The 22956-nt window shown below is 41.6% G+C and overlaps 1 protein-coding gene across 6 annotated transcripts in view; it reads right to left on the reverse strand.

Moving 5' to 3' along the window:
- The window catches only part of GAB1 (GRB2 associated binding protein 1), a 132335-nt gene that overhangs the window by 16640 nt on the left and 92739 nt on the right, over positions 1 to 22956 (reverse strand). For 4 of the 6 annotated variants that reach the window (XM_017347322.3, XM_002716934.4, XM_070047490.1 and 1 more), the window contains exons 3-6: positions 11293 to 11515; positions 6310 to 6911; positions 4385 to 4470; positions 3898 to 4201 (exon numbers count right to left, since the gene is read on the reverse strand). In XM_017347322.3, the coding sequence (XP_017202811.1) occupies positions 3898 to 4201; positions 4385 to 4470; positions 6310 to 6911; positions 11293 to 11515 (1215 nt within the window). Of the gene's footprint in view, positions 1 to 3897; positions 4202 to 4384; positions 4471 to 6309; positions 6912 to 10880; positions 10962 to 11292; positions 11516 to 22956 lie in introns of all 6 variants that reach the window. The other 2 variants (XM_017347321.3, XM_017347320.3) reach the window with 1 other exon arrangement.

The raw sequence follows: 22956 nt of genomic DNA on the forward strand, positions 1-22956 counted from the left end.
TTGCCTTCAGGCTGCCTGCCCACCCGCCCACCCACCCAAGATGCTGGGCCAGTCTTATCGCCTGTTTTTGAAAGCATCCAAGCAGGTTGTTTATTCTGACTAGATGCTTCTCTGTTCTGCCTCCTCTAGCACCATTTAATTGCAACTTAGACTCCCATACTTTCCTCAGGGGAGCTTCCCTAACAGTGCCAAGCCTTACCTCAACCACAGCCCCTTCCACAGTCATTAGGATAATGTGTTTACTTTCCTGCCTCCCCCGCCAGGCAGTGAGCCTCTTCAGGGAAGCAGCTTTTCTTTGTCCATGGTTGGAGCCCTAAGGCTCAGCAACAGGTAGGTATATGCTGTGACTGGCAGGCTTTTAAATCCAGGTTGAATGAATGTTATTAAACTGCCTTTCTTTTTTAAATAAGCTGATCGATTTCACACACTTCTACCTGCTTGTCTTTTAAAAGGGGGAACAACTAAATGATCTTCCCATGGTTGGTCATCTCAAATATGGTCAAAGTAGCCACACAGGGTCATGTGTTAATTCCAGAGACACAATCCTTTGCAAAAAGTCCATACACTACTGAGCATCATCCTAGTAGGTATTGCTTGAATAAATTCAACTCAAAGTGGAAACTTTATTTTCCCTATCATTCTAGGTTTAATGTGGCACAGGTTAGTTGGTTGTCCCAATATTTTGGAAATTCTATTTCCAGTAGGTAGCTCCACAATCAAGAAAGAAAAGTAATTCACAACATTATTATCCTCTGCTAGTCCCCCAAATTAATCAAGATAGAATACTGAAAATGTTTACACTTGTTTTAATGGTCTCATTGTATAAAGGGTATAAGAATCACACCTGAAGACCAAGACTACTTCAGAATAATAAAACCCCACATATTAAGGCTATCTGGAAAACTGCACTCCATTATTTATGCCCTTTAAATTGTTACAAGTTAACCTAAATCCTGACTTAAGATTGAAAATAACATCTGTTCATCAAAGACTAGTAACTTTCTAAGTGGGATGCAAAGTGTGCCCTGTATTGTTAGATACTTTCTCATACCTTGTTGTCTTATATTACATTTAGTTAAAAAGGAGCACAGTACAAAAGAAAAGCAGAGACATTTGTCTTAATATGATGATTCTGAGTAATCCTTTCATTTTTTAGTGAACTATTCTTGATTTTGCTATGGGTCTGTCAACTTGGGTGCTCTCAATTCATTTGGCATCTAAGCAAATATACAAAATAAATAATTTGGTCAAGGAGCTAAGGATCGTCTCTGAACAGTTAATTTTTAAAAGAATGAACAATCTCCAGAAGTCACCAAGAACCTTTCTCTTGTCCTCCTGTCAATTACAGTCACTTCGGGTTGCTTTGGAGAACTAGGACCATTAATCTCACATGTACAAGAATACCTAGTACTATCTACATACACATGTGTAATTACCCACAGATGTAGTAATATATAGATACAGTATATATCATTACTTTGATATATATAAAATATATGGGCAAAACAAGCTAAAACAGACATAGATGATGCTAAAAAATCTTAAAATTTTTCTAACATATAGAGATCTTACATGAGTCTACATTATACTCTCACTGCATGGAATCTCACTGTGAAATACACTGGAATCTTTCAAACTGTGTTCTGCAGGGCCAGAGGAAGTGAAAGGAGCAGGCAGGGGCACAAGAACTTAGAACTTGTGTCCTTCCAGAAAACTCATCACCTCCACGTTTATGCAGGGTTGCAAGCTATAAAACTGAAGTTTGGGGTTAAAAAAGTAGAGATCTAGGGCCGGCACTGTGGCCCATGGGTATTGGTTCATATCTTGGCTGCTCCATTTCTGATCCAGCTCCCTCCTAATGGCCTGGGAAAAGCAATGGAAGATGGCCCAAGTGTTTGGGCCCCTGCTACCCACGTGAGAGATCCAGATGAAGCTCCTGGCTCCTGACTTTGGCCTGGCTCAGCCCTTGCCATTGCAGCTACTTGGGGAATGAACAAGTGGATGGAAGAGTTTCTCTCTCTCTCTCTCTCTCTCTCTCTAGCTCTTTCAAATAAATACTTTTAAAGTAGAAACCTGGTGCCAACATGTACTCATTGTATGAAGTGCCAGTTTCAACACTAAAAGATATTCCAGTAGTTCAAAGAGTTCATACACTTGTATCTGAATCCTGCAGTGATCTATGAGCCAATTATACATCTACTAATGTCCAAATATATTTGTGCCATTGTAGGCAAAGAGGACAAGGACTACTGATGTCTAAAACAGAGATTAAGAAACAAACCAGGACACGAGAGAAGGAAACCTGACCCAATAAAAAGCTACGTCTTTCTCAGATAACCACCCCAGCGATGTCCCTGCTGCCCTGGCAGTCTGTATGGCCGTGGGTGTCACACATGGCCTTTTTTATAGCTGTCAGACCACAGCTGGACCCTGGACTCCCAGCAGCCACTCTGTCAGGTGGCCGATTAGACCAATCAAGTCATCTGAAGAGAATAAACAAGGAAGGAAGGAACCAGAAGCTGATGGCATACAAAGGAGGCAGGGGGTGGAATTGAGGCCGCACAGGCACATGGCAGGCTGAAGCGCGCCAGAAGCCGAACCCAAAGAAGGCCGGGGATACAGAGTAGGAGAAAACAGAGGAGAAGGCGCGGGAGAACAAAGCAGGTGCCGAGTTCCCGTGAGACAGAACAGAAGAGCAGAGAGAGCGGGACACAGTCCCGAGAACCGCCTCCTGCCCAGAAGTGCTCCTGTGTGAGCACATGTGTGTCCGGACCGACAAACACAATGAAACCCTTTTTCCCAGGGTGCTCTGGGTGACCATCAGTCTCTGTTCTCCACAACTGGACCTTCATCAGTACCAGTACCAGTGATCTCGGCCAAGGTTAATGAGAAACTTACAAACATGCCATGTTCTTAAAAAGCCGTATACAGCACGAGACTTTTAAAACGTGCTAGAAATCCCTGCAGTAAGCCAGAAATTATCCCACTTACCACATGTATGCCAACTTATTCGGTTGCAAGGTTAAGTCATATCAACACTATGGCTAGTTCTCTGTGTTTTAAGCACTTAAACCCAAATTTGAAAAGCTTGGGTGGATATTAACCGATCTGGCTGACAACTTTTTATTACAAATAGTTCCTCACAAAATATGCTACCTTAAAATTTAATGTTACTTAAGAAGGCCAGGGTGAAAAAACAGCAGCATTTCTTTATTCCCCGGCAAAGGCAGGATCATTTTTAAAAAGCTATTCTCTCAGCAGAATAGAAAGATTATATAGGCAACCACACGGATCTTAAACAACTACGTCAAGTACGTCAATAATCTTAAATCTGATTTGATATCATATACTCTGGCGAAGAGGCTACAAAATAGTAGCTAGTGGCCACTATCTAGCTTGGAGAATTGTTTGGTTTGTAATGTTTCTTTTTAAAAATCAAATTAGTTACATAAAAAATATAATGTAATTACATAAAAGCAATTAAAGTAGAACATTGGAAATCAGATCACGTATACAAAATCCCCCATTTTTTTTTTTTCCTGTGATACCAGAAGATTTGCCTGGGTGGAGCCCTATCGTCACAATTCAATAAAGGATTGCAGTAGAGCAGCAATAAGTTACTCTGTTTAGATGGAGCAAAGGCATTCATGCTTCCTGCTAACCCCTGTGGCTATTTTAATTTGTAACCTCTTCCCTAGAGATAGGAGACTTATGAATCTCACCAGGTCATCAACACGTGCCATAATAACTATTAATCTATAAACAGCAGCCCTGCTTCACTTGATTAAGTTCACCACTAAGGTAATACGATCTCTTCCCGACATTCTAGTCCCAGTTCTGTTCTGGATTTTATGACACGATATCCCCCATCCTTCCACTTCTCCAGAGACTCCTTACCTTTCCTGTCTGGCTTGAGGTTCCTGTCCACGGGGGGTGGTTCACAGTCTGCAACGGGAACTGGCCTCCTGGGAGGTGTCTTTGGGCTGGACCTGAAGCCCATATGAGCAGGTGGAGGAACTTGCATTCCAAATGCAGAAAAATCAAATGTCCCTGGAGTCATTGGCACATAATTTGCTTCCTGAATTGGTTCTGTAAAACTGCTGGAATGTTGTCGTGGTGGTGAGTTGGGATTCATTGGAACATAATTTTCATCCATTTCTTCACTTGACACACTTCCCACTGTCAACACATTTTTGATTTTCTAAAACACATATACATTTGTTTTAATAAACAAAAACTGTCAAATGTCAAAACACAATCGTAAGTCACATCCAATCAAAGCCATCTGCAGGTACTTTTACTTCATGATTTCATTTTAGTCTCAGGATACTGAGTACAAAGATTTTGACAAGCACTCAAAGATGCCAAGGTCAGTTATACTTACAAAGTGATTATGGAAGCCTTCAAGGGAGCTAGATCTATCACTTGGAAATGTTCGTGGAATATCATAGCAGTCTTGAGAACTAGCATCTAAAACAAAGAACAAACTATCATTTCTTCCCATCTTTACCAACTCTTAAGTAGGCAGGAATGAACCAATCTCTACACACATGCATACGTGCATCCATGTGCACAGATTTTAAAAAGGATAGTCAAAGAAGATGTTGAACGAGCTTATTAAATCACTAAAAAATAGACACAGAAATGCTAGCCAATACCAATGTCATAGCTGATTATCGAGTGAATGTCTAAGCCTGGGATGAGATGGTATCTAAAGATGGGGGAGACAGACAGTACTTTTATTTTCCTATATTTTAACTTTAAAAAGTTTTATTTATTTGAAAGGCAGCGAGAAAGAGACAGGGGAAGGAGTGGGGAGAGATCATCTGCGGGTTCACTCTCCAGATGCTTGCAACAGCCAGGACTGGGTGAGGCTGAAGCCAGGAACCTGGAACTCAATCTGGGTCTCCCATGTGGGTGGCAGAGCCCAAGTACTTGGGTGCTGCTTCCAGGGTGTGCATTATCAGGAAACCGGAAAGGAGGGAGAATTGGGACTTGAATCCCGGCACTTCAATATGGGATGCAGACATCCCAAGCAGTGGCTTAATCACTGTGCCAAATTGCCCATCCTTATTTTCTCATCTTCTAAGCCAACTTCAACCTTACTTCTATCTCACTAACTTATAACTAGTTTATATAGTTATTTCAAAAAGGGAGTTAGAAATTGGTGTTGGGGCTGGCACTGTGGTGTAGTGGGTAAAGCCACTGTCTACTACGCTGGCATCTCATATGGGCACCAGTTCTAGTCCAGGCTGCTCCACTTCTGATCCAGCTCCCTGGTAATGTGCCTGAGAAAACAGCGGAGGATGATGGTCCAGGTGCTTGGCCCCTTGCATACATGTGGGAGACCCAGAACAAACTCCTGGCTCCTGGCTTTGGTCTGGCACAGCCCCTGACCATTGCGGCAATCTGGGAGTGAAACAGATGGAAGATTGATCTCTCTTTCTCTCACTGTAACTCTGCCTTTCAAATAAATCTATTAACCTGGTATTGAATAGGTACACAGGCACTTTTATAAGGACTATTCATGGAACATTAAATCTTTATCTTCTGTAAGATAGCTGGAAAAAACTGCAAAATACAGAAAATTTAGCAAAGAGTTTTTAGAGTATGTGCATTAAAACATTGGCTTTCTATTTTCAGCATTTCAAGAAAGTCTGAGAATAATCTAGACCCCCTTTTTGCCCTAAAGTCTGTAACCTTTGCTTGCAGGCTCTAGGTCAGGGGTATACTCACTAGCAGTACGTGAAGTGGGTAGTGATAAGGGGAGAGAAGATTCAGTACTTCAAAAGCAAACAAAAGTCACACCAACAAAAAACATAATGGCTTGACTGGAACAGAATCTCGCCTGTTAGACACAGTGTAAAATCGGGTTATATATAAAGGAAGGAAACAGAACCCAACAGATGTGACACCTCAGTGGCCATAACGGCACACAGTATAGGAAAGGGTGTGAGTTGGAGAGTCTTTTTCGGCTGGGCTATTTCCTGCCCCTTTGCCCCAGCAGAGGGCCTGCCCACCCAGGACACAGGAGAAGTGGGAGAGCGAGATGCGTGGGCTCGCTGAGGCAGGAAGGCATCACTGAGGTCACACTGTATCCTTTCCAGCAGGGCATGCCTGCACACCTGGGTGCACACACGTGTCTCCCCAGCCAGCCATCTGAGACTCTGGTACCTGTGCTAGGTGATTGGCTAACTGCACAGCTGAAGGGAATAAAAGGAGTGTCATTGACCATCACGCTACAAAAAGGGCTAACATTCAGAAGACCCAGGCTTGCTTTCGCCAACCTCTCTCAGAGCAGAAGCTGACCTTTTCGCAATTTGTTCAGCTCCACGGTGGAAATGGTGTTACTACGTGACGGCGGCATCCCTGCTGTAGGGACGCAGTAACTGCTGTCCGTGTCCGAGGCTGTGCGGGAGAGGCTGCACGTTTCCACAGGAGATCGGTCGTGAGCCGGGTGCGGTTTCGGCGGCCGAGGCGGGGGAATATCTGGAATAGAGTCTAGCTTTGACGTCTGTCCCAAGGTCCCGTCAGGAAATGTTCGTGGGATCTGGTAAGTATTACCAGGTGTTGGCGGAATGTCGTAACTGATGGAGGCATGCCTCAGTTGAGTCTCTAAGCTCGATATGCCGGTCGGGGTATTGAAAACATAGAGTTCCCCATCTGCTTCGGTACTCGAGGGAGATGTCTTTGGTAGAACATCGTGGGAGTAGCTCCTGGGCAGGTTGTAAAGGCTGGGGTCCACGGACAGCGACGCAGCCCGCGACGGCGGGGAGTCATACAGCATCTGCTGCTGGAAAAAACCATTCATTCCGTGTTTGCTCTGGGAGGAGGCGGGATTTTTGTGAGAAGGGACGTTATCATTGCAGTCTGTTTCAGAAGAGGTGGATTTTGTAGAATCCGCGTGTGTTCTACGTAAAAATCGTCAATAAACAAGAAAATGCGGTGAGGACAGTTATACAGCCTTGACAAACATGTACACAGCTTAGCAATCAAATAGATGGCTTTTCTCATTAGATTTTTTTTTTTTTTTTGGTGTGTGTGGTAAGATTTAAAGCACAAATATCTTTAGCTTTTTATGATTATATACCAGACAACAGAACCACCACCACAAACCCGCCAAAAGCATTCTCCTTAATTCCTGTCCACACCCCCCAGCTCCTCCCTCTATGAAATCTACGCATAAAACCACAATCCCTTAAGCACTGCAATTAGGCACTACAGAACTCTGGGGAAGGTAAATGATTCAGGCATAGACAAGGAAAAGCATTTCCTCTGGAGAACATGCAAAGACCAGTGCAACTTATAAAGCTGATCCGTTGCTCTTTAACCTGCCAGTGGCAAATTTGTTGTCCTGTGAAACTAGAAGTCTAATGATTACCTGTATCGAATAAATTCAACACATATATAAATTCAACGCTACAGTCAGGGGGTAACTGCACAGGTGTCACGTTTCCTCCCTGTTACTACTATTTCTATCAGTTGTTTAGCCAACACTGGAACCAGGATCACAGGGTTAACCACCCTCAAACAACAATCAACCTTAAGAGATCCCATGAGAGGATATTTTAGGCTTCGGCCACATTTGCAGTCTCTGCACTTGGAGGTGTCACCTTCAGAGTAAGCCAAGAGGAAGCTAACAATACAAAATGCAAGCACACTCGCTCACGTTCTTAATGCTAGACAAGATACCCAAACTGCTCGTGCATGTTGTCCCAAGTTCTGTAGGACCTTACACAATATTTTCTAAGTAACTTGGGATAGTCAACTTCCCTGACCTCCTAGCTTCACCTGGCCCTGTGTATCATCACCTGCTCCTTGAAGCCCCTCCCCACTAGGCTGAGAGGCCCCTGCTGTGCCACCCGGATTTCCCTTCTCCCTCCCTGAGGCTGTTTTTTTTTTTTTTCCTTGACAGGCAGAGTGGACAGTGAGAGACAGAGAGAAGGGTCTTCCTTTGCCGTTGGTTCACCCTCCAATGGCTGCCGCTGATCCGATGGCGGGAGCCAGGTGCTTATCCTGGTCTCCCATGGGGTGCAGGGCCCAAGGACCTGGGCCATCCTCCACTGCACGAGGCTGCTCTTGTTTCCTGACTCCTTCTGTCTCTCCACCTGGGAATGGCCCTCAGCCTTCAATCCCCTAATGCTGTCCTAAATGTGCCCCTAGGGAATCCTCCTAGTCCGTCATCTCACCTTCTTTGAACACCAACAGCTCCCATCTTCTCACCAAATTTGGTGTCCTGTATTTCCAAACTGGCAATTCTGTTTATGCCAGTATTTGCTCATCTGTCCCAAGCTAAATTCAGTTACTTCTCAAATCGGTTGTTTTTCCTGACTAGCATCATCCTAATTTATCCCGATTCTCCAGGCTCACAAGCCAATTAGCTCAATTTCTTCTCTCTGACCCCCACTGTCACTCAGGCACGGAGTCCCTCCTTCTGCCAGCACAGCCACCCCTCTGCCGGTTTTCACTGCCACTGCCTGACTTCAGGCCTGTGACCGCCGAGAGCCACATTTCCGAGCCCTCCTAACCCAACTCTCCTCTAGCTTCTCTCTCTTGCAGTCTCTCCATGGGACCACCTTACTCTATGTCTCTAAGACTAATGTTTGCAAAATGCAGGCTTCAGATCACTCACCTACAGGCTGCAGGAACTGTAAGGCCAAAATTACTACACTTGGCATGGAGACCACTAATAACCTGGCTCTATTTCACCTGGCTGCCATACGCTGTATCCCTCCCCCACATTGGAGCCCTGGCCTCCACACGGGCCCTCCTTATCATCTTCCTCCCACCATGCTCATTCCTGCCTCTCCTTTCCTTCAAATTACTAAGGATAGCCTTCCCGCGTCAGCAGGTGTACGTGTAATTAAATCCTTCTCTTCTGGTGAAGCTTGTTTCTCCCTCTTTAAAAGCAGGAGTACTGACTCTTTGTGGCATTTCTCATGCACCTACACATATTCCAAAATTTGCACTTAGTTTTCTTCAAATGCAGGAGCTGAGAGAAGCTAGAGGCACAGTGAGTAATAACTAAAGCTCCTCGCTCTGACTAGCTTAGCGGAGAATTAGTAAAAATAGCCAACTGTTTCTAATACTGTGATAAAACAGAGATAGGGTGGGGCAATTAGGGTGCCATAAAGATCTACTGTGACATTTATTCCAACTTGGGAGTTTGTGGGAATGCATCCCAGAAAGTACAGGTCTGAATTGAGTCTCATAGGATGAGTAGTTTGTAAGGTAACTCCCATGTACTGCCTTCCTCTACAAACACTGACTGTTTGCATGTTGCAACTTCTGCACAGCCTATTCATAATCTTCAAAGGCACCCGTATCTAGAGGGTATCTTACGGAATTATCTTGTACCTTCATTGTGCCAAGCATAATAGCGGGCACACAGTGAGTGCCTCATAAATATTTGTTATTTACCTGTCACTTTTGCAAACTATATTTAGGTGATGATTTTGAACAGAATTTCTGCTGCACCAGGAAAGCTGTGATCCTGGTGAAGTCAAAGACAGACACCGTATAAAAGAACATGCACTGAAAACTGTCACTCAGCTGTTGGCGTGTTAAAGTTGATACTGAAAAATAACTGTGAATCTCCGTCAAATAAAAATTCAGTTAGTAGCACAGGTAACAAAATTGCAAGTGGGTAATTTGAAATCCTCACAGCAAACAAGCACAATCAAGTTAGAATTTGATAGTATTAACTAGCATTGATTTATAAAACAAAATCTCTTTTGGTCTTAAAAGTAAAATCCCATTACAACAAATGTACAGAATTCCACTTTTGGCACTTTTCTAAGGAGTTTCCATCCATGATCTCACAGAAGGGTTCACAGAAACCATTTTGTGGATAATAACAATTTCTACAGAAACATTTTTTAAAAAGTCTGATCCTACACTAGCAGTAATCACTTTTTACATTAAAAAAATTGCCTTTTACAAAAAAGTAGCAATGCTTAATATCTAGTGACCCTGTCTTAAAAACATATCTACTATTCCACAGCTTAACCCCACTTTTTAGCTATAAATAAATATACCCAATTGATGGCATCACTAAGTGTCATGTAACTATTAAAAGCACAGGTTGGTCTGTTGAATATTGTTTTCCTGTTGTTTCTTAAAGTATTTATTTACTTTTTTTTTATGTGAAAGGCTGAGAGAGAGACAGAGCCCTCTTATCTGCTGGCCATTCCATAAATGCCCACAACAGCAGAGACTGGGCCAGGCTGAAGCCAAGAGCCAAGAACTCTATCTAGGTGTTGCATGTAAGTGGCAAGGATGTTACTGCTGCCTTCCAGGATGTACAGCAGAAGTCTGAATCAGAAGTGGAGGCAAGATTTCAACCAGGCAGTCTGATTGGGATGCTGGACATCCCAAGAAGAGTCTTAACTATTGTACCAAATGCTCACCTCCGGCTTTTTTTTTTTGTTAAATAGTTTAAAAAGAAAAAAACAGGGAGGCAAAAAATGGACAAGAACAAAACAAAACCAAAAACACCTGCCCTCTGATTGCCTGTCAATCTCAGCCTTCCAAATACTTAACATCAAATGGCACAGATGACCAAATTAAAACACCTTTAGCTTAGAAGAGGAGAGGGGTGTGGGGGCAGGGAGGGGGAAAAAACCAGCGAACCCATGGGTTTGGGCAAGGCTTTATGGCCCCTCCGGTCAAGCACTTAAATCCACACACTTGCTTCAACTTAAAGACTGGCAGAGTCAAGTTGGAGGCCAGCTCTGCCTCACCACAGTTTTAAGCAATGTATTTGATTTAAAAAATTTCACTAACACCCCATTTGTATATTCCATAGAATTTGCTATATTGGGATTTTACCTGTATGATTAATTTCTCACACTGATCCAAAACAATCACAACACACTCACTGCAATGGAATCGTTTTGCTCTCAAAGTCTTCTAGTAGTAGGTACTCCTCTCCTTCTTCAGAAACAAAAGATGACCCTTGGCTGGTTTACAATCACATAAGAAATGGAGCAAGATCACCATTTATAAGTCAGTGACATCTGTTAAGCAAGTAATGCTGTGAGTCTGTAACAGACTATGGCGGAGTAGACAGATTTCCAGGACAGCCTTGCAGGCACTACTGTTCTCTTTGCCAGAATGGCAAGCACTGGGTTTCTTCAGCAAAAATCTGAGTATCAGGGCTCATTAGTACAGCAACATAACCCTCTTACACACCTGAAACGTACACCTGTACCAATGGGTCATCAAAACCTTCACGTCGAGGGTTAACAGGCTTAAAGGGAGGTGCACACAAGCACAGCACACACAATTTACCTGGTGGGTTCAGGCTTCTTGCTTTGACAGTTGATTAGCAAGAGGTAGTCTTGGGGATCCTCCTGGATGCCAAGAGTTTCCGGGGGTGGTGGAAGGCTGATCAGCTGATAGGAAGGAGGTAGAGCAGCAGACGAATCCACCTGGGAGGACGGTGGTGCCGTGTTTATAGCTAAAGGCAAATCAGCTGGTGCTTGTAGGGAGATGCCAGGCGGCTTCACAGGCTCTGCAACACCAACGTTTAACCGACACTGTCTATCACATTTTCACTTTTAAAACAAAGCTGCTTTAAAGTGTGGCGACAAGTTAGTTCAACACAAAAAAAAAGAGTAAACCATGACAATGTCAGTTAAAACAAATACTGCCTAAATGGCAACATTTATACAGGACCTAACTGGTTCTTGTCAAAGAGATTTAAGAGGAGTCTTTCACCATTCCAGTGGCTCTAAAAACGACACGGTTAACCTCGTCTTGAGCAGTCTTTAGTGTTCAGGCCACAGGAATGAAGGTGTTCTGCAGCCTTAGCAGGACAGATTTTTCTATAACAAAGTGTTCCTAGGCCAAGTCCACCCTCTTGAGGAGACCCATTCCCAGGCCCGTGGTTCTCTGAGTACTGAGGTCAACTCTTGACCCAATTTTTTTTTTTTTTTTTTTTTTTTTGGTCTTTCCACATGTCCATGGACTAGGGAGAAATAGTTTTAATTCTGGACTAGTAAAACACATTCTAGTCGTGCCCTGGGAAGTCCAAGCATCAGGGCATCACCTGGTCCCTCAGCTCACAGCCCCATCTGCCCTTTAAGGACTCGCCTGCAGCACTTCCATGGTTTCTGAAGAAGTAGCGTACTAAGCTTAGCTATGTTCTGAGAACACAGATTCGTGCAGAATGAAGTAATGTGGAAACAAGGTGAAGAGCCAGAAGTAAAATGCTGTTGACAGCACTGAGGCAACCAAGTATAATTTTAAGGGTGCAGAAGAAAAACGCTCTATGAGTCCGGTTAGGACTGAATGGAAGGCTGGGAGCAACCCAGAGAGAGGCAAATGCTTATATACTGCATGAATACACAAACCTGAAATAAACAAACAGGAAAAGCTGGGTTGACACTGAGATTTTTCACAACAAAACATTACATACGCATACAGTGAAATTAACATGAGTAAAATAACCCCCAAGACTGAAACCCTGAGGACAGTTCATTAGTTGGACCAACGTGGTAGAATGGTCTCCTCTTCTCCTTTTTATTTATTTATTTTCATTTTATCTGAAAGGCAGAGAGAGAGACAGAAAGATGGAAAGAGAGAAGTCTTCTACCCACTAATTCATAACCCGAATGCTCAACAGACAGGGCAGGGCCAGGCCAAAGCCAGGAGCTGGCTCCTCAATCTGGGTCTGCCTTGTGGGTAGTGGGATACAAGTATTTGAGCCATTGTCTGTTGCCTCCCAGGGTGAGCATTTGCTGGAAGCTGGACCTAAAAATGGAGGAGCCAGGAGCTGAACTAGACATTCCATTATGGGTGGTGGGCATCTCAAGTAGTGAAATGCTGAACCACACATCCACTCCACTTCCCTATCCCCAGTCCCTTTTAAGCCCCGTTGTGTGCCAGTATTGATTGTAATGGTAGGGGTTGCCTTCCATGGCTGTTTGAAGGTCTTTGCTTTCATAAGCTTGGTAGGGAATATAATCCAAGTTTTTCTCTAGCTCTTGCCTCTTACACATCTTCACATACTATGAACACGGCCCTTCTTTTTTTTTTTTTTTTTTTTAAGCAATCTTGGAATCCCAGGCCTCTTTTCAGAAAATTGAGGATCCTGTAGCTATAAAGAGGACAAAACTACTTTCATCATTCACAAGTGAAAGAAACAGAAAGCTAAGAATTAGGTGGTTGCACTGATGTTAATAAAACAAGGTCAGACAGATGTGATGGCTTGGTTTGGGTGGTTTTCTTCTCCCACTTAAGATGAACTGCTCAATTATTAGTGTATAGATACCAATTTTAGAAAAAATATTAAAGGAAATGTGTGATCTATAAAAACAATCATCTTCAAAATTTATTTTAGGGTTACAGAATATTAGAATTCATATGGCTTTATACAGTGATGTATTTCTAGTGTTTAGCTTGTTATTGTACTGGTTGAACTAAAAATTTAACTAGATCATTCAATTCTAACATGTTTCTACTTCAGAGGAAGGTAGTACATAAAACCCACTGTGAATATAGCCTATGTGATACATTGACTGCTTTCTGGTCCTTCTGCTAGTTTTTTTCTCCTCCATGTAGTATATATTTTTCTTAATGTCTTCTTTAAGGGTTTACTATGAATTACTATTTAATCTGTGACATTTGAAATCCCCATAAATAAATCTCTGAATATTTTCAACTGAACCAAAACAGCAACTCACCCATTTCATGGTGTATGCTGTATACACCATTTTATAATCAATACCTAATAAATGTGACTACAAGTGCTAAGAGTAAACACTGAAGTTACAGCAATAAATTGTATAAATAGCTAAAAATTCATTTTTCTGTTCTTACCTTCCATAAACAAGAAAGAAAAATTAACTCGACATAATATAGGTATTATATTTTTCAAGATAAGCCCTTTTGAAGACTTGTCATAAAATGGAATTAAAAGTTTAAAATTTGGAAATTAACTCCTATTTACTCAGGCAAAATTCTCAAACTGAAAATAGTTTTCAATTAATTAGCATCTGGTAAGGCTTGCAGAATTCCAAGAAGCAGAGCCCAAACTGCACATGCAGGTGAATGGGTCTTATAGATTTGGACTCCTTGCTTTGAGCTCTTCTAAAACCACACAGAGAAAATGCTCAGTGAGTTTCTCCCATGAATGAAACTTTTTTTTCAGCATTTACCACACGTAAGGCATAATCAGCACAGGTGCTCTGATTCTTGTTTGTTATTGGGACCCATGATTAGAGATACACTGCTATTCTTAAAAAGTCTTATTAATGTGTTACTATTCGAGCTTCACAGTTAGGATACAGTCTGTGCCTAGGAAGAAGAGCTGTAAAGTGAGCTAAGTGAATGTTGCTATAGCACGTATATAAATATTACAGTTAATTCATGAAGACATCAAAAAGCATGATTTATTCTAACTGCCAAGAGAAGCTTCTCTTGGTAGTTAGAAACTAGAAAGAGAAGCTAGAAATGACATTTTACCCCTCTCTGGGGATTAAATGTTTAGAAAGTTTGTTGGAAAGGCAGACAGAGAGAGAAAGGGCGAGAGGGAGAAGTGAGAGAGATGGAGACACTCAGAGAGAACGTACTCTTCCATCCACTGGTTCACCCTTCCCTCAAATGCCTGTAAGAGCTGGGGTTGGACCAGGCCAAAGTCAGAACAGGGAGCTCAATCCAGGTCTTGCTCAATCCAGGTAGAGACACAAATACTTGAGCCATCACCAGCTGCCTCCCAGGGTATGTATCAGCAGAGAGCTGGAATCAGAGGTGGAGCTGACACATGATTCCAGACACTCTGAGATGGGATGTGGGCATACCAGGAAGGGTCTAAACTGATGCATCAAATGCTCATCCTCCCTTTCTATTAATTTAATAAGCCAACTAACCTGCATTTGACCCTATTTGATGGAACATATGTGAATACTTCAAAAAGTTCATAGGAAATAGGATCAAAAGATCAGTTTACTTTGGTGCAAAAAATTTTGAAATCTCTGCATAGGTTTTTTCATTAATACACATGCCTGGGGCTGGCACTGTGGTGTAGTGGGCTAAACCTTTGCCTGCAGTGCTGGCATCCCATTTGGACCCTGGTTCAAGTCCTGGCTGCTCCTCTTCCATTCCAGCTCTCTGCCTTGGCCTGGGAAAACAGCAAAGGATAGCCTAAAGGTTTGGGCCCCTGCATCCATGTGGGAGACTTAGAAGAAGTTCTTGGTTCCTGGCTTTAGACAGCCCAGCTCCAGCTGTTGCAGCTGTTTGGGGAGTGAACCAGAGGATCAAAAACCTTCCTCTGTCTCCCCCTCTCTCTGTTACTCTGCCTCTCAAATAAATAAATAAAATCTTCAAAAAATTAACATTCCCATGGAAGGGAGACCTTTCATATACTCAGTAATGTATATTAAGACAAATATTTCATTGTGTAATTATTATTCTCTAACATAAAATTTCTGGTCAAACTTAAGCACATGGCTTGAAAAAAAGAAATTTCGTTGTACTTTATCAAGAGATGTAACCTACTGCTCCTCTACAAGTACTGGAGCAGACCATTTGCTTTCCACCTTGTGTGAGTTTCTGACTTTCTGCTCTATCTAAGTTAATGTGGGTATTCACTTTCTAAGAACCAAACATTGGTGTCGGGTCCGCTTATGTGTGTAAAGTTATTCCTTAGCTCTTAATTCAGAGGACATGAAGAATATACTTAACACCCATTAAAGCTCTAATAAGCTGTGCTGGAGCAAATTTCTAATTGAAATTTACTTGAAAGGCTAATGAGTACTGCTAAGGAAAGCCTTTCGGTGAACAGCTTTCCGTGAAGAGAAGATCCACAAATGGAAGACTGGCCCATGTGATGCCCAGCCTGATACATGGGTTTACACTATTCAACACCAGAAAGCCTGGTATTTGTGTCCTTCATGGAAGCTGCAGTACCTACCTAGACAACGCTTCCATTCAAAAGAATCACTTTTTAAGAAAAATGAAATGGCTCCAGCCCTAGGAGACACATGCTACTCTTTTGTATCCATAGTAAGGTGGTAAGTTTTCCAAATCTGTAGTCACTAACTCACTGTACCTAAGCATGCAAATATAGAACTAAGGTGTTGCCTGTCGCTCCCCGTCTTCGTGGAGGAACGACACAGGACCCTGCGCTGTTCTTTCGTCTGCTCGGCCCTCCCCGGGTTTGCTGCTGGTTCTTCCCGGGTTGGCTACTGACCCTTCCACCTCCGTGGAAGGGCGGTTCCCCCTGCCACATTCCCCACTTCCGCGGGGGAGCGGCACACCGCCGGCCGGCTCTCTCGGGGGCTGCTCAGGTGTTCCCCTTAGATGTTCCTGGTGCATGCCGTCTCTCTCCTCCTTTATAGTCCTCTTCCACCAATCCCAACTCTGCTACCCACACGCCGAGTACGCTGCTCTCCTCCAATCAGGAGCAGGTCCCACAGTTTATTGGTTGAACTGGAGGCAGCTGTGTAGAAGCTGTTTCCCTTCTCAGCGCCATATTGTGGGAAAGCAGATGCATAGAATAAGTCTTAATTCCAGTAACTTAGTCTAGTCCGAGTTGCTCCCAGTTGCTCCCCACAGTTGCCCATGCTATTGGCAGAAGACTGGCAGAGATTTTTTTCTCTGAAGACAGGCTACCTATGCTGATTGAATATATTTTGGCTTCTGTGGTAAAAAGTTTCATCTTCATGTTCATAATTGAAAGTAAATAGTTCAAGATTACCATTTCTATTGATAACTGACTTACCTGGTGTGTTGTAAAATTTCCCTTCTCTTTAAAGAGAAGCATTTTGAACAGATCCATGTTTAGTTTAGCAAGTAACAGTCTACTGAGAGTAAGTGCTGTCATTAACACTAGCATAACCATGTCCTCACTTCTGAAGACATCATTTTTCAAATGGAATAACATTTTATAAAGGTAAATCTAACAAATGGCTACAAACAAGAAACAGCAGTGGCTGAGATTTTCAGTGAAGTGAACTGTAGTTTCTGCAACTGATTTCAACAACTATTAAAGACTCTTGTTGCATCACAGTCTGTGTGTTCTAAGCAGAAAAACTATCTCCTTATGTGCCTTGGCAATCTCCTTAAAAGGTTGTGAACGCATTCCTGAAGACTTTAAAGCAGACCCTCAGGCAATGCTGACGAATGCCATAATTCTTATCCAGAGGTGCGATGGCATCCGAATCACCTAAGGAGTATTCTAGAAATATATGCCTAGATCATACCACAGAAGACTCAATGAATCAGGATTCAGAGGACATATTAAGTGTTAAAGTGAAAATATAGATGGGATTAAGTCTTAAAGTGATCATATAAATAGGATCAAGTGCCTGGTAATAATAACAGATAGAGTTAAAAAGGAGAGCATGTTCCAACATGGGAAGCAGTCCGCACAGCAGACTCATAGAATGGCAATCGCTTTAAGTAATACTCTGACCTCAGAATCAGCCCTTAAGGCTTCTTGGTCTGGCTGAAAAGCCCATGAGAGCATTTCAGGCATGGAAAGCCAAGACACGGTGGCAAAAAATGTTCTATATGAAGGAGCTCTGTGAGTGAGATCCCAGCAGAAAGAAGTGGCCATCAAAGAAGGATGTGCTCTTCTCTAAAGGGAGGAGAGAACTTCCACTTTGCTTTGTGGACTCAAAAGACTTCCCTAGCCTAGGCAGCTCATGTCAAGAGCTTCAGGTGGTCACTGATATCATATATAAGAATGTTAATTGTTAAATTAACAGGAGTCACTGTGCAGTAACTCCTAATGCAGGACCTTTGTCCTCAAAAGCTGTATTATGAGTTAACTGTAAAACTAGTTTTCAAACAGTTTGTGTGTGTATATTGTGTGCAAATTGTTGAAATCTTTACTCAGTATAGAGTTGGTCTTTTGTGTACAAAGTTAATTGAAAATGAATCTTAATGAAGTATGGGACTGGGAATGGGAGAGGGAGGAGGAGGGATGGGAGTGGGAGGAAGGGTACGGTGGGAAGGATAACTATATTCCTAAAATTGTACTTATGAAATTTGTATTCCCTAAACATAAATTTAAAAATAAAAAAAAAAGATCTCAGAGGAAATGGCCTGAAAATGTGTAATAAAAACACAAAGGAAAAACGAGCAAATCTACTCTCCAGCTGAACTGGTCCTCAAGAAAACAGCAAATCAAAGCCACCAGACACTACTACACACACATTAGAGAGGCTAAAATTAGTAAGTGACAATACCAAATGATGAGAATATGGAGTAACTGAAGCTCTCATACACCATGGGAAGGAAACTAATCGGTATGACTTTGGAGAGCTAAATCTACAAAAGCTGCATATAAATATATATATGGTCCTTGACACAGCAATTCCACTCACACTGTACAGCCCAAAAACTAGGTGTTTATGTTCATCAAAATATATACACGAAAATGTTCACCTCAGCTGTATCCGTACAATGGTGCTTTAAAAGTTCACGGGAAGGGCATATTAAGGAAAAAAAAAAAACCTTTCAATTCCATGAACTTTCTGAAGTACCTCCTACTATCTGAAAACTGGAAATAACCCACATGTCCATCAATATTTGAAGAGATTTGTAATTTGTGACATAGTCACACAATGGAATGCCACCAAGGATGAAGAATGGTTATATGCTACAACATGGACCAATCACACAAATCTAATATTGGAAAAAAGCAGCCACATTCAATGTTTCCATTTCTGTTAAGTTCAAGAATAGGCAAAACAAATCTATGGTGATGGAAGCACACACACAGAAAGAGGCTACAATTTGGATAGGGGTTTTACTGCGGCGAGTCCTGAGAAAACCTTGTAGGGGGCACAAATGGGCCATTTGTTAACCAGAGGAGCAGTCACATCTGGAATTTGTGCCTTTCACAGGAGTAAGTTACACCTCAATTAAAAAAATTAAAAGTTAACAGAGAAGTCCCCAATTAAAAAAGACTGCTTTACAGGAATGGAAATGTATGTATACTCTTATGTGCTAATTTACTTCTTTACAAAAGAAAAGAACATCAAACTGAGACTTAATTTTTTTTTTTTTTTTAAATTAAGGCACTAAAATCTGGGCATTTTGAAAGAAGTAACTGGGAGGTAACTTTCTACTGGTGCATCCTGCAGCTAGACCAGGAGCCTCTACGCAAAGCCGGGGAGCCTTGTGCAGGCCCTGGGCTCTGCTGCTCACCACTTGCTCAGCAGATTAAACGGCTTCCACCTCGGTGCTGCAGACACAGAAATAAATCTGCACATTTCCAAGAAAAACAAAAGAAATTAGTTTCTACCCTCTCATCTACGAAAGGAAAGCATTCATAGGAACCACACACAGCTCAATGAGCTCGAATTTAAAAACAGACAGAGCCTGCCAGCATTCTGCGTATTCAATAATAGCAGTGGTCACCTGGGGCAGCGGAAATAACATGGGAACGATATTTTGAGAGGTTCCTGGAATCAAAACACAGGTCAGATTTTTCCCCTTTCCTTTTGTTTTCAGGGGAAAATTAGTTATTCTCACAGGGATGGGGGATACTTATTTTCTCAGAGCACAGTCCATTCCTCCCCACACTGAGCCTGAAACTTAAGCAGAGTGAAAAAAATCATCTCATGATGTTAGCCAGCTTTCAGCCAGGAGCGGGAGCACACTCAGCTCTCTCAAGTGGGAAGAGCACAGGGCTCAGGGAACAGATACAGGCAAAAACAAAAACACTATTATGAAGAGGCTGGGGTGAGGTCTAGGTGTAAACACGGCAATATAAAACAGGTAGGGAACAAAGATATTTTGATACTTACCTTGTCACATTTAATGTTAGGACTATGATTATAAAAGATAACCGCAGTTGTCTGCTGTTTAGAATTTCACACACATCTTCAAGTGGGTGAATTTTTGTTTTGTTTTGTTTTGTTTTGTTTTGTTTTGTTTTTTAAGCGTTTCGCAACGTCAGCTACTACAAATGCCTAAGGAAACATGGGGGCTGATTTTAAAGCCTTTTTGCAGTTTTGCCACTTTGCAGCAAAAACCAAAATTGCAGAGAACAACAAAATATTTGTAGGCGCCATGATATTACTCAATGAAGAATTCTGTATCTTTCACTGATTTATTCCAAGAAAATCACTATATATTCCAATACAGTATATTGAGACATTGCTAATTGTGATAATTTGGGGAGACAGCTAGGATGAAGTTGTGAAAAATCTAAACCATGGAATTAAAAAAATAATTCAGCTGCATTTAGATATAGCTCATGAACGAACTGTAGAGACTGTTGCCAATTAAAGTCTTCAGGGGCTTGTTATAATAAACAGATACAAGTGATCTGTTTGGCATAGCTGTTTTGGTAGCCAACTAGCAGACTACATGTATCAAGCTTGATTAATCATACTGTGAGTTTTCTTACAACATCCACTTACACACCTTGTACATTGTGAAAATAAAAGTTTACAAAATAAGAGTTTCACTCAGTTCAAATATACTCATAATACAATCGGTTTTATAAGAGCTTGGGAGTTCTGCCACCACAAAGGCCACTGTAGCTATTAAGTCACCCCTCCCCATACTGGTTGAAGATGTATAAAGTGAAAACAAACATTTGCTGTGACTGACTGATTCTGCCTTTTAAAATAAATGCCAACGTTCTGTTTAAGAACAAAACAAAGTTCTCGGTAATGATCAGTTATAGTCAGTCGTCACAAAGCCATTTAAAACTACCTGCTTTTTCCCAGCCCCTTTTAAGACTAAATCAGGCATTTTTGCCATCTGAGATTATCTCTTTTTTCTGTAACAAAGCACTTGTTAACTAGTGTTGTAATTCCTGGATTGTCTGTCCCATAGACTGTAAGCTCTGTGAGGATGAGAACTGTATTCACACACTTCCACAGTATTACTATACACACACAAACACACTATATATACACATGCATACACACACCATATATACACACATCCACAAATGATGTATACACACTGTATATACACACACATACACACTATATAGACACATATGTACACACTATATATATGTACATACACACTACACACACATCCACAAATGATATACACACATCCACAAATGATATATATACACACACTATATACACACATACACTATATATACACATACACACTATATACACATATTATATACACACACTATATACACAGATGCACATACACACTATATATACACACACTATATACACATACATACACAGTATACATACACTATATACAAAGATACACACACATATATACTATATTTATACATACATACTATATGCACAGACGCACATACACACTATATATACACACATACACACTATATACACACACACTATATATATACACTATACATACAAACCCACACACTATATACACAGATGCACATGCACACTATACACACACTATAGATACACACACTATACACATACATACACATTATACATATATACACACTATATACACAGATGCACACACACATACACACTATACATACACATATATACACTATATACGCAGACGTACATACACACACTATATAAACACATACATACACTATACACACAGTACATATGCATATACTATACACATACACTATGTACACACACATACACACTATATACACACATACATACAATGTACACACACTATATACATACTATTTACACACAAATATAAACACACATACACACTATATATACACACACATATACACTATATATACACAAATACTACCTATATACACAAACACACACTTACACTTAGCAACAGCTTTACACTTAAACTTAGCAACAACTTCAATGAATTTTTTTGGATTGTTCCTTACATGAAGGAAGCTACAAGCTCAATTCCACGTCTGTCATGTTTACCATTTGTCTCTGTCATATGTATTTGTTGAGTGAATGCCCACGGCCGAGCCGAGTCTGAGCAAATTCATGTAACTTGGAGAACTTATGAATCAATTTCCTAAAGCCTTTCTCTTCCCAGAGATGACTCCTCGGTGCTCATCAAGCTCCTGGATGATAATACTCCTTCCTTCTGAGTGGCCAAAGAGAACAAACTCTGAGCTGTACAACCTGCAAAGTTAACCGCAGATTCTTGCACACTGGAGAGTCTTTTTTCTTTTAATTTGCTTATCCATAAAAAGCAACTCCTCATCCTTTAACATTTAATCATGAGATTGAACTAATTCAGTGGCCTCTTCAGGCTCCTCTTGTAGTGCTAATTCTGCTATTTCCACCTCATCCCTGGTGAAGTCTTGAGTCCCTCACACTGATCCATGAGAGCACTGGAGATTCTAATGTGGGGGCTTCTCAACTGTACTCCCTCCTGAAATGGGCTTTCAAAAATTAGACAATCATATCCCTTGACTGAAGAATGCCTATCTTCTAAGACAGCATCTCATTCCCTTTGGTAAATAGAGCTAGGAGGATTATGAAAACAGAAGAGAACAGCGGCCTCCTCCTCCGTCCAGACTGCTCAGGCTATGCAGGTAACCAGTGGAGACAGAAGTCAGCCCTTGGTGCTCCAAACAAATTCTACACTGGAAAGGCAGCAGGCAAAGGAACAACAGCAGCATTGAAAAGGGTCGAAGATGACAAATTTATTTTAACTGAAAATCCAGCACATGATGAAACTAATGTGGTGTCGAAATACAATAATCATCCTTACAGACTAGCTGTTAAATAACCGTTAAAAAGAGAGCCACCTCATCTGTGACTGTAAACTCTCCACCGCGCAAACATGGACTGTCAATGCAGACAGGAAAGGAAAGGAGTTTAACCAAAGTTAGAATAGCACCTGCATGCCCACGTACTCTGTTTAGTAACTTCACAAAAACAACTACGGCCTCAATTCCCCCTGTGAAACAACTTGATGAATTTTTAAATCACGAGGGCTTTGCTCAAGTTCAATATCAGCCCAACCCTACCCCCAGAGGAACTGGGTGCTTTCTTCCCTCTCTCTCACTGCTGCTCATGGGGTTTTCAA

The sequence above is a fragment of the Oryctolagus cuniculus genome, chromosome 8, assembly GCF_964237555.1.
Source record: "Oryctolagus cuniculus chromosome 8, mOryCun1.1, whole genome shotgun sequence".
Lineage (NCBI taxonomy): Eukaryota > Metazoa > Chordata > Mammalia > Lagomorpha > Leporidae > Oryctolagus > Oryctolagus cuniculus.